The sequence below is a fragment of the Podarcis muralis genome, chromosome 15 (genome assembly GCF_964188315.1).
Source record: "Podarcis muralis chromosome 15, rPodMur119.hap1.1, whole genome shotgun sequence".
Taxonomy (NCBI): domain Eukaryota; kingdom Metazoa; phylum Chordata; class Lepidosauria; order Squamata; family Lacertidae; genus Podarcis; species Podarcis muralis.
In genome coordinates this window covers 20,497,422-20,509,828 of record NC_135669.1, presented here as the reverse complement: position 1 = coordinate 20,509,828, position 12,407 = coordinate 20,497,422, and the positions used below count along the sequence as shown (strand labels likewise).

The 12,407-nt window shown below is 42.2% G+C and overlaps 1 protein-coding gene across 3 annotated transcripts; it reads left to right on the top strand.

The window, feature by feature from the left end:
- Window positions 1–665: 665 nt before the first annotated feature.
- Window positions 666–11,852, top strand: HOATZ (HOATZ cilia and flagella associated protein). 3 transcript variants are annotated; one of them, XM_028708322.2, is made up of 5 exons: window positions 666–1,019; window positions 2,026–2,099; window positions 6,621–6,680; window positions 6,873–6,922; window positions 11,289–11,852. In XM_028708322.2, exons 1-5 carry the CDS (start codon window positions 722–724, stop codon window positions 11,353–11,355), a joined length of 549 nt encoding a protein of 182 aa, XP_028564155.2. In that variant the 5' UTR covers window positions 666–721; the 3' UTR covers window positions 11,356–11,852. The 3 variants fall into 3 exon arrangements, with proteins under 3 accessions (XP_028564155.2, XP_028564157.2, XP_028564156.2); XM_028708324.2 differs by lacking the exon at window positions 6,873–6,922; XM_028708323.2 differs by lacking the exon at window positions 6,873–6,922 and having other exon boundaries at window positions 6,621–6,724.
- The last annotated feature ends 555 nt before the right edge of the window (window positions 11,853–12,407 follow it).

Below are 12,407 nucleotides of genomic sequence, written 5' to 3'. Positions count from 1 at the left end.
CAATGGAAAACTAATACAAATTATGATATTTGTATTAGTTTTCCATTGCAATCCAATAATAGTCTGGATCTTTTTCAAAAGTGCACAGGCTGCATGCCATCAGGAGACGGTGTTTTCAAAGCAGAGACTAGCCCAAGAATAATGTTCGCAGGGGAAACACCAGGACATACTTCCCCTGGAATCATTCCCAGTCTTTAATTTCTACAAGGAGAGGTTGGTCAAACCAGGCAAATTCATCTCATCTCGAATCCCTTCAAGCTTAAGGCCAAATGTTACAGGGCTGGTTGTAGTTAAACATTAGCAATAAAAACAGCACTCTTTGCATGATTCGAAGCACTCTTATTATTTTGCATGATTCTGGGGCCGAGCTCTGGCACTCAGAAACACGCTATGCAGCTGTGCTGTGGCTCACATTCATACATACAGTATTCTATTCTTCTTTTAAACGCAGCTTCTGCTTTGTCATTTCTAAATTCAGGCACCAAGCATTTATATATATATAAATGAATGTTATGAAACGAATAGGAGACAAATAGGAATATCCCGAGGCCCAGGCCACGCCACCTTTCCCCGGCCACCCCGCTTTCTGCCTCTACTCCGAATCCCCCTTCATCCGGGGCAGAGGGAGGCCCAGAGCGACGGTTGCCAGAGGAAGGCAGGTGAGCCGCCGGAGCGCAAGGGCGGGAAGGAGAGCGCGAGGCCTCCTCCTCCTCCGGGCGCCATGGAGACGCCGAGGCCGGAGACGCCGAGGCCTGAGGCCCCTCCGACGACGGCAGCCGCGGCCGCCATGGCTTCTCCGACGCCGCTGCCTTCTCCCGCCTTCCTGGCCTTCACGGGCTCCTGCGAGCAGGACGTGACACTGGCCAAGTCCTTCTGGAACTCCGTCACCCTCCAGCCGCCGCTCGAGTCCCGCCTGGGGCCGCGAAGGGACTCGGCCAGCGGCTCCGGCTCCAGGAAGGGCTCCCGGGCGGAGGCGCCGAGCGGCATCAGCCTGCAAATTCCCCGCACCCCCGACAACAGTGAGGATGGAGAAGAAGCTGCCTCTCTCCCCTCGCCCCCCCCCCTTCTTTTCCCCGGGCAGGGCTTCCTCCTCCCCGCTGGCTCCGAGCGAGGGGACAGTCAGGGTGCCCCGGGGCACGTGCAGAGTGCATGTCCTTTCTCCCCTGGGAAAAAGGGGCGTGGCCTGCGGGCGCATCCTCAGCCCTGGGCCTGTTTTGTTGTGTGTACTGTACAGGGACGCGGGTGGCGCTGTGGGTTAGCCCACGGAATGGGTCCCTTCAAACTTATCTACCTTTTAATCATTAGGAGCCCCCATCTGCCTGCAGAGTACCGTAATCAGGTGGGATACCAGAGGCATCCCTTTGTTAAACTGGAGAAGACACTGTGGGGGGGGGGGAGGTGCAGGAAGGAATCACTGTTTTTCTCCTCTTACTGATAATTGCCCGTGGGTTGCCACCCCAGTTTCCTGAGGGCATCGGATAGCCCCCTTTGCCTGTAAGTCCTGACACCAGCCCACATATTCTCCAGTCAACCCGCAGTTCACTTCACAGGATTGATTTGAAATGAATGCAGGGTCTCTTTGCCCTAGGAAATGATTTTCCATTTCTTCTCCAGATCACCCCACTATTTAATGTGTCTCCTCTTGGCCACAGGAGTACCCAAAATTTTCATTTCTTTAAAAAAGAAAATCACTTTTCAGCAGATTTAGAAGTAGCTCCTTTTAGGTTTGCCTGCAGTGGGTAGGAATTGTCTGCAGGTGACTAGACGAGAGATCTTTGGGGAAATTGGCTCTATTCTGACTAAAAATGGACAGCTGTTCCTTTTTTGGGGAGTCTACCTTAACCATTCACCCTCCTGATCTGCCTTCATTCTATCTTACCTTCATTCTATCTTATCATCGTTTGCTTAGGTATTAGTGGCTATTGCTCCATACAGTTTTGAATTATTCCGTAAATGGGGCTTATTCCCAGGTAAATGGAATTAGGACTGCAACCTCACTGTTTTACTTTCATTTGTTTTATTTAGAAAAAGAAGATGACAAAAGCACGGAAAATAGTGTTGCTGGGGAAAGTGATTTGAAGGAACAGTATATTAAGAAGGTAAGATTCCTTCATTCTCAGAATAATAATAATAGTAACATGTTTGTGTTTTATTTTTCAGTGTCTTTCCTGAAAAATGATTAGAATTCAAGTAGATAATTATATACATGTAGATATTTCTATATTGTTTGTACAGGTTAGCCCCTCCAATCCAGAAGCCTTTCCATCTGATTATCTCTTTCACTGAAGAAATTGAGATAATTAAATTGCATTGTAAATCTGGGAGAGAGGAAGACATGCAAGCACATTGGATTAGAAACATAAATTTGAAAAGATTGAAATGGCCTTTCTTCAAGATTTGTGCTGCACCAGTGATTGGGCAAAAAACTAAGCAAGCTTTTTATTGCTGCATCAGAGAGAGAGAGAGAGAGAGAGAGAGAGAGAGAGAGAGAACTGTATTCTTGGGCACCCCCTGTTCCCCAGTCAATAGTTTGAGCCCAGAAATGCATTTTACCAGACAAACCCAATGCCACTTAGCAACAGGTACTTAATTATGGACAGGGCTGTATTAAAAGAATCATAAATTCTGTATCCGCGTCTAGAGACTCAGTAAGAAAAGCTGGCTTTGGTAACCTGTATAATTTATGTGCAAATCTTACTCAGCTGCTCCTCTGGCTTTGGAGATTTTAGCAGCCATAGCCAATGCATGTTCAAGCGTACCTTTGCAGCAGTGAGGGATACAAACTTGATTTCAAAAGAAATGAAAGCTAATATTCTCAGCTGGATTCTTTGCTCACTAAAGCAACTTGGTTTTGTGGCTGTTCAGTTTCGTGTGCTCCTGGCCCTGTATATGGAAAAGGTGTGTTTGGGTATGGGTACATGACAGGGGCATTGCATAGGAATCTCTTCTTTTTTTCCTTTTTGCGCACAATTCTTGAAAGCATTTTGTATTCCTAGTGAGTGAAACGGAGGGCAAACCGTTTCCAACCCTTGATTAAAGTTTGGATAGCCTGCCTTGGGCCATACAAAATTGCTTTATGAGAGAGATACTGCCCACCAGCTGTAAGCTTGCCATTCCTGTTGCACACTGAGTATATCCTGACTGCAACACAACCTTGGTATGGGCCAGTGGATATTGATTTGGATTTAGGTGTAAGGAAAGGGCAGTGGTTCAGTGGCAGAGGGACATCTGCTTTGTGTGCAGAAGCTCCCAGATTCAATCTCCAGCATCTCCAGGTAGGGCTGAGAAGGATTCCTGCCTGGAACCCTGGAGAGCTACTGCCAGTCAGTGCAGACAATACTGAGCTACATGGTCCAATTCGTAGGGATGCCAGGGAGCAGAAATTGCTGGTGCTCACTTATTCATCTCATGTCTGCAATAGAAAACAGCGTTTACTGCTGTTGTTGCTTTCAGTCCACAATGATACACAGCAGATTAAGTTTCTTCCCTACTTGCATTCAACTTCCTCTGCACTGAAATGGGTGGGGTGAAATAATGTTAAGACAGCGTAAATTACATTACTAATTACAGCAGGACGAAAACAGAGCTGCATGCGGCAAATACAGAATGGAAGGGGAAAGTGATGCCTTCTTACAGCTATACTGATTCAGTTTAAAGCAGATTCCTTGTGGGATACCTGCATTCCAAAACCCATCTTCGTCCCCAAATTACTGAAATTTACGTAGACTTAACTTGAGAGTAATGGTGATTTTCCTCACAGAGCTTTGGAAGAGATAAAAAAAATGGATTATAAGGTTTTCTAAGAAGAAGGATGCTGTTGGTCTAATTCAAGTTTTGGTTCTGGAAATCAAGTTCAAACCTAAAAACAAAGCCAGGCTGAACAGAGAAAAGCAGCCAGTAGTTCTTAGTTACAATAGTGACTACTCTGTGGCTGTCAGGGGAGGCATTTATAGCCAGCATTGTAGAATATGGGGAACCAGTCTGGCAGTACAGTCCATTAGACGCCATCAATCAAGGAAAATTCCAGGTAAGTTGCTGCCAGAGGATGTAGGAATCGCAGGCTCCAGGAGCAACAGTTATGTCAGTTCTAGACTTGTTGGGACCACATCATTTATGATGCTGCAGCAGATGTAACGGGAAATTGACCACTGTTCTATATATCTTGATGGGGAAACACCATGTTGGCTCTTTGCTAATTAACTCCTGAGGCACACTGTGGAACTAAGCATCTTTTGTCTCCTGGCTCACTGTGCACATTTATCATTAAGCTAATTGAAAGTGTAAGTAACATTACTGTAAACCATATAACGTTACAGTATTGTGCTATGGCTGCTAGTGCTAGCCTGTAATTTGAGGATTTTCCCCTAATTTTAGTCAAATTTTAGAAGGCTTCCCTCCCCCTCTTTTTATATTAAATGAAAAGCTTTATATCTCAGGGCTGGGAAGGAAGCCAGATTCAAGCAGTCGTTAGGAGGAGCTGAAAAGTGCTGAGGTCTGCAGCTGTTTCTTGCAAGCCTGCATTCCTACTTATTGCAATTAATAACCATATAATGGATTTCATCTAGCAACATCCATTAAACCTACCTAGTAGAAATTGGATTAAGAGGAGAAGTGAGCCTGTTCAACGTTCCCCCCTCCCCCGTTATTTTGTCAAATACTTTAGCCACAGAAAGATGTGAGCTCAAGATTGCTCAATTTTGCGTATCATAAGTCATCAGCAAGTCTGGTTGATTTTGGCTAGAAATTTATTCTGTAGAGCCATATGGTTTTATTTTTTCAGTTTATTAGTCACTTGCTACAGAAAGTCTCTAAATTACTTTTAAAATTTTAAGAACATAATCCAAATCAGAAGGTAGGGGAAACAATACGTTACAATTAAAAACCATACTAAAATCCATAAAAGAGACTCAGTAAAGCAGCAGCAAGAACTGTATAATCCAGCAACATCTTCTTAACCAACCAACTTCTCAAGGTTGTTGCACTGAAAATGCATCATAAGCTACCCAGAAGCTCAGATAGGGTGGTTGTAATTCTTATATAATATGTATGTAGTATGTAACTTTTGATAGTTTGATGCATATATGCTTTTAAATGGTTTGTGAATTTTACCCATGTTTTATTTGTGTTTATTTGTGCACTGCTAGGATAATTTTTTGATGAAGCAGTTTATACATTTTCTAACTAAATCAATAATCTTTACAAGTCTTGGTTAAACCAGAGAAATTAAATATAGTAAAGGACCAAACTAACTCCGATGTGTAACCATCTCATTTGGAAGCGGCTTTTTCAAAAGCAGAAGTTTCACAAGAGCTATGACTGATTGAAAGACTAAGAATCTAAATTTGTTGACAAAACATAACAAGAATGAATTCATTTCCCCTTTTCTTCCACTTGAGAATTTTCCAGGCTATTTTGTTTTATCCAAGCAACTCCCACAACAAAAGATGCAACATTCTGACTCACTATATCCCTCTTTTCTGCTTTTGAAACACAACTGGGAGAACTACTAAGTCCACGTGCATCCTGCAAAATATAGATCATCAGGCCAGAATAGTGCTCCAGGAGATGTCTAAATTCCATCTCATCAAGAACAAAACTAATTTGTTGTCTTGCAGGAGGAATGGAGATTTTTCAGAGTAGCAAATCACATTCTGTTTTTCTTTGCTTGAACTTGAGGTTTGCTGTTTAGGGTGTGGTAGCTTACAGAGCAAGTGTTTGGCATCAGCCTCTCCTTCTGATGTGCTTAGCATTTCAACCCATTGGGTTGGATCCAGAGTGAGTTAGTTGCCCTTCATTTCCAATTAAACCAGTAAGTCATGCCTAGGGATGCACAGAAGCATTGGTTTCCATCATGTCCCGTGTACATCACAATCAGCACTGTTTCCATTCTGCTACAGTTTAGCTTCTTCTAGAAGCTATGTTATTCTCACTAGCTGCTATGGCTAATACTGACATAATTAATTACTGTACTTGATTAATTTCAGTGGAAGGGAAACCTCAAGTAATGCAGAAAATAACATAATTATTTATGTAATGTTTGCAGACTAAAACACACACACAAGGAAGTGAATACTGCTTGTAATTGCTTACATTCCTGATTAATTGCTGCTCCTCTTTCCATTTCCGATGGAATTCTCCAATATCTCTAGTCATGGCTGACTTGTCCTGTTGAATTTAATGAGACTTCAGTTCAGCTAAGTTAGCCTGAACCCGATCCATTATCTTGTGAACTGCCAGATTAAGGGCAGTATATAAATTTAATAAATAAAATTTAAAAATAATCCTTAAGAGCAACTCTATAAGTGTACAAGCTGACATGGAGAGAGTATGTGACTTGTGAGTTCGTAGCAGAGAATGAGACTTGAACAAAGTAGTCTTGATTGTGTAAGCCAGTACATGGTTGAAGTTCTCTATCAGTTGGGTGAGCTTGAGGCAGGTGGATCTCCAAAATTAATTTGGCTCATCTGTTAGCATACGATTTGTGGAATTGAAAGGTTGGCTATACAAACATTTCTTCTCTACAGGGTCACTTTACGACTCACCCAGGTTGAACAAGTTTGTGTGAAGTGTCCCAGATTCATTTCTCTGCACTCAATTATTGCAAGTATATTTTCTTTCAGAGCAAGAAGAGAGAAGAAATAATAGCATTACTGAAGAAACAAAGGGAAGAAAGGATTGCGGTAAAATGGAGTATTATTCTTAATGCGGGCCAAAACTTTGGGAGGTTGGATTTTTGTATTTATGTTTTGCATGCCATAGTAACAAGAAATGTTACATATTTGATGTGCCAGTAGTGATAATGATACTTGGTTTTGTTGGCGCCTACAGTGTGACTATAAACCTTTTTGAAGTAAACGATATTTATTTCTCAGAAAGAAATGATATCTGATCCATATAAGCCAAAGATCAGACCTCGTGAAAGGTAATATTGCTTTATTTCTTGTTTGTCTCTAATCATTTTTATAATTTTTGAAATGTGAAACCTCCAGTTTTCTTTGCACCATTGCAACTTATCACACATTTTTACAGGATGCTGTTGTTGTTTAGTCATGTCTGACTCTTCGTGACTCCATGGACCAGAGCACGCCAGGCACTTCTGTCTTCCACTGCCTCCCGCAGTTTAGTCAAACTCATGCTGGTAGCTTCGAGAACACTATCCAACCATCTCGTCCTCTGTCGTCCCCGTCTCCTTGTGCCCTCCATCTTTCCCAACATCAGGGTCTTTTCCAGGGAGTTTTCTCTTCTCATGAGGTGCCCAAAGTATTGGCGTCTCAGCTTCAGGATCTGTCCTTCCGGTGAGCACTCAGGGCTGATTTCCTTAAGAATGGGTAGGTTTGATCTTCTTGCAGTCCGTGGGACTCTCAAGAGTCTCCTCCAGCACCATAATTCAAAAGCATCAATTCTTCGGCGATCAGCCTTCTTTATGGTCCAGCTCTCCCAGCTCTCACTTCCATACATCACTACTGGATACTAATGATGGAAAAGCCAGAGTTTGGGTGATGTGCACTCATAATTGTCAGTAGGAATTTTTCTAGGCCAGGGGTGGGAAGTAAATACTCAAAAGCATAATTAGCACAAGAGAGCAGGCTTTTTATTTCTGGTAGGTCTGGTGACTAAATGATGGCAAGTTCTTGGTAGACTTGGTCTCTGAGAAACTTGTATTCCAAGTCTCTCCACATAAAGTCAAAATCCTCCATCCCCCCCCCCCCCCCGGCTCTCTTTACGCCCTCCAACCCTCAGGTTATTGCACTGCTTCTACAGCCAATTCCCCACACACTCTTCATTTCCTTGGGAAGAAACCAAACATGCCAGAAAAACAACTGTGGACTACACTTCAGGGTTGCCATATACTACTTTAATTCCCTGCTTCCTCCAGCAAAATGGATAAAACAACACTGGCTTACTTTCCAGGGCTGGCTTAATCCACACTTTCTCAGGCACATCCCTGCCAACATGCGTATAAACAATGATGGAGTAGATCTGCATTGGCAAAGTAATTTCATTTTACTATGAAGATCTATTTTTTTCTTTTAGTCTTAAAATGACGGGTTGGGGGAAGGATTATTTATGTGCCCAATGGGCAGGCTGAATAGGACTGGGGAGATCATTGAGGCACACACTTCATAGTAAAATGAAATTATTTTCTCCAACACTGACTAAAACATGCAAAACCTGGCAGCATAAAGTAGCAGGTCTTATTAATTATTATTGGCAGGGTTTAGATTCAGCAATTGGGGGGGGGGGGAATAAAGCCATAAGAAATTAAAAGCCACATCTTTTAAAAAACTACCCCTCTGGAAGAGCTGACTTGGCATCTCACACACTCCTTCACTCAGCAAATTCTTCCCTTTTATTGTGTTAATTGATAGAATTTTTCTCAGCCAGGGCAGCTTATGACCCGCAAGAAAGTAGAATTCAAACCCCCAGCTTGTTACAGTTTTGTAATGAGCTTGGGGGTTAGACTAAATGGGTTTCTGGAGCCCCCTCCAATTCTAGGATTTCCTGTGGATTCTGCAAAAAGAAAAAAAGAGGCTGCTAAAAGCCTGCTGCCGCTACATGGGAGGCAGACTGAAGAAAAGGAAATAGAAATTGGCTCCGCCCCATAGGGCTTTAAGGTTTCCAGCTATGAAGTTGCATGCGTTTGCACGAGGGCCCTTCCGAGCTGCCCTAGCTATCCGCCTGAATCCAAGTAAATGAGGGAGGTTTGGTCTGCATTTATTTGACCTGCACCAAAACCAGGGGCGACCCTCAAACAAGCTATAGGGGCAGCTTGCCATAGCTTTTAGCACCTCCGCGGACAGTGAACACAGCTCTTGTCAAACAGGCTGCCCCGAGTTCAGGGCTGCCCTGAGACACCCGACAACTTACTGTAACAACTTCATGGTGAGTTCCAGCACACATTTGGGGGGGGGGGGGCGGGGAGCATGTCATTAGAATGGCTGAAGGTCCACCTCCCGCTTTGTTGGGTTTCCTGGTACCTTTCCCCGAGAAATCCCACGGCAACTTCAGTTTCTGAAAAGCCTCTTGATAAGTGCTTCTTCTATTGACACTTCATCTTTCTGATATAATTTTTTATAATATTTTTCAAATTCTTTTTTAATTTCTGTAATGTTCCTTATTGTCCTCTCTTCTACTTTTATCTTATTTATTATTTTTTCATTTCTTTGTTTCTTTAATTGCCAGGCAAGGATCTTGCCGGGTTTCATTTGCCCATTCAAAATTTTTATATTTCCAAAATTTGATTTGTTGTTCTACCTCCTGTTCTATAATTTTATTGTATTCTACTCTCAGTAATTTAATTTCTTGATTTAATCTCTCTTTATTTTTGCTTGCATGGGCCAATTTTTCCTTCCTTTTAATTTCTTCTAAAAGCTCCCTTTTCTTTTTTTTTTCTTTATCCTTATATGCTGTTGAGTTTTATTGTATGAAATATCCCCTAACAACTGCCTTCCCAGCATCCCACACTGTTTTTACATCTGTCCCTTTCCTCCAATTGTTTTCAAAATATTCCTTCATCAACTTTCTGGCTCCTTGTATTACTTTTTGGTTTTTTTAATAGGAAAACATTCATTCTCCACCTTTTTCCCCCTTTCTCCTCTTTTCCTTTAAGAGTTGGTTGTTCTGGCTGCAGCGGTTCCTACTAGAAATGACATCTAAGATGGATGGTGGAGAATGCCTTATTTGTTCCAGCTGACTTTTTTGGAGTTCATCTAGGCTTTACCGTGCTGTCTTTTTGCAAGACATTCTTCTAAGATCAATCTCCTCCTCCTCTTCCTGCTTGCACATACTGCATCCATTTCAGTGGTGCTTTTGCTGGGAATCCCAAGCTGCTCCCATGAAATGATCTGAAACAATTCCTTCTGCTTGCTTGTTCTTACTCCCGGGTCCTCTCTGCCCACCCCCAGTCCGGTTTTTCATCCAGTGTGTGGTTTCCTTACTATGTGGAGAGAGATCTGCCTCTCACTGGATCAGTGAATTCCCAGGTAGAATTTCCAGGCCCATCAATGTGCCATAGGAGGTCCGCTAGCATGGTCAGCACAGTGATTAAAGGCACACAATCCCTGAACAAAGACACCATTATTTGGGCCCATCCTCTTACTAAAGTATTTGGGGGCTACTCTGGTATATCTCACTGGGAGAAAGTGAGAATGGATGTTCTTGTTCAAAAACCTTGGCAGTTTTCAACGATTCATAGACTGATGACTCCCCTCTTTCTTCTTTCTGTCTCACTGATTAGTCTTCATACTCATTTAGCCACGTCCTCAAACTAAATATAGCAGCGAGGTAGAAAAATTCACTTCCTGTAAAGCCCTTTCCCTCCCTTTCACCACTCACAGAAACAGCTTCCACTTCTTCTCTTTATCGTTGCAACTCCATAGCAAGGCAGAATTTAACTATGCTGTATGAGGAAGGAATGGGAGAATCTGTCAATTTCAGCATCCCTCGGTTTCTTGTTTTTCTGGTCAAGTTCAGTTCTTCACATTTCCGCATCAGTTTGCAATTTTTTTTAAGAATAAAAAGTTCTCATGAAATTCATCAGCACTTGCGTGCAGAATTCAGCTACTATACACATTTCTATACACTTTTGTCTAATATAATGCATTTTTGTATGCTATTTTCACTAATATATGCAGTTATTTTCACACTTTGATATACGGTGGTATCTTGGTACTCGAATGGCTTGGCTCCCGAATGACGGGAACCCGTAAGTAACTGTTCCTGTTTGTGAACGTTTTTCGGAAGCCAAACGTCCACTGCAGCTTTCACTTGAGTGCAGGAAGCTCCTGCAGCCAATCAGAAGCCGCACCTTGGTTTTCAAACGGTTTCGGGTGTCTGAGAGCCAGTGTGGTGTAGTGGTTAAGAGCAGTGGACTCGTAATCTGGTGAACTGGGTTTGCTTCCCCGCTCCTCCGTTTGCAGCTGCTGGGTGACCTTGGGCTAGTCACACTTCTCTGAAGTCTCTCGGCCTCACTCACCTTACAGAGTGTTTGTTGTGGGGGAGGAAGGGAAAGGAGATTGTTAGCCGCTTTGAGACTCCTTAGGGTAGTGATAAAGCAGGATATCAAATCCAAACTCCTCCTCCTTTCCTCCCCTTCTCCTTCTCCTTCTCCAGAACAGATTAAGTTTGAGAACCAAGGTACCACGCAATACTTGGCTGGAGAACTGAATTGCAAAATTTTTATGAGTGAGATTTTCAAAGAATAGTTGTGTTTCAATTCATATATTGTTTCAAAAAAGTGTGGCAGCTACTAACTTGTATTCTTAGTGCATTTTCTTGATTGGTTTCAGCGAAATTAAAAAAAAGGTACCAGATTCCGACCTTGAGGATAAAGAAAGTGTAAGTGCTTTACCTTGAGCATTTTGGTCAACGTGAACAACTTGGAGAGCGGTGTCTTTGTCCATTCAGAAATCCTGTCCTGTTCTTCATCGTATTCTGCCTTGGGCTGTTTGGATGCTGAACCCTTGAGGGGTTCCCTGGTTAACTTTCTTCCTAAAGAGTTTGAGAAGAGTACCCTATGTCAGAAGCTAATAGATTCTTCAATTTGGCTAGTAAATTTATTAGTTTGTCATGCCAGGCAACAAGGCATGGTTAAAAATGCTAAATACAATAAACGGGCTTTGAAACACCAGCTTGTATTGTGCATGTTGAAAAGTTAATCTTTCAGTGGTCTTAGGAGTGATATTTCTATCATTTTCTGGTTTGGTAGAGGCCATTCCCCCAATATTCAAACCCAGATATAATGTTTCTCTGTGACAAAAATTGTGATCAGGAACATGTAATGTACATTTTTAAGAAAATGTCTCTCCACAGAAACATGTCCACTGAAATAAAATACTCTAGTTTTCAGGGTTTCATTGATGTCCTATTGTATTACATCTCTAAGGCTGCAATCCTGTGCACACTTCTTGGGGAATAAGTTCCATTGGGACTTAACTTCAGAGAAAATCTACATAGGATTTCGCTGCATAGTAACCACTTTTCTCTGGCAGAAAATTGTCTAGTGAATTTTGCGTAGAATCCCCACTTCAGTACTGTCTTTTCCTTGCTCTTTGGCATTAATGCATGGAGATAAATTAGCAAGAGCTAAATCTACCACCTTGTTTTCAGTGTGCACAAATTGACACTGTTGAGTTGTGGGGACAAGAATTTTTGTTCTATTATATGACTTTAACAATACTTTACAGTCTTAAAACCATGAAGAAAATAGTTGGGATGGGTACAGCTGTGTCAATATTGAAGAAGAAACTTTTTTTTGTCCATCCATATAGAGCCTTGCAAAATATAATATTTTTTTAAAAAATGTATGTATTTCAGATCTCTCAGAGACTTGCCTTTATTCTTTCCAGTTCATAGATAGGCAACTGAGTCTGAGAGCATGCATTGCAGAGGATGCTTAGAAGATTACA

Coding starts and splice junctions, on each gene's coding strand:
- HOATZ (XM_028708322.2), top strand. CDS start 722: ATGGAGACGCCGAGGCCGGAGACGCCGAGGCCTGAGGCCCCTCCGACG. Junction 2,100..6,620: donor AGGAACAGTATATTAAGAAG/GTAAGATTCCTT, acceptor ATTTTCTTTCAG/AGCAAGAAGAGAGAAGAAAT. Junction 6,681..6,872: donor AAAGGGAAGAAAGGATTGCG/GTAAAATGGAGT, acceptor TTTATTTCTCAG/AAAGAAATGATATCTGATCC.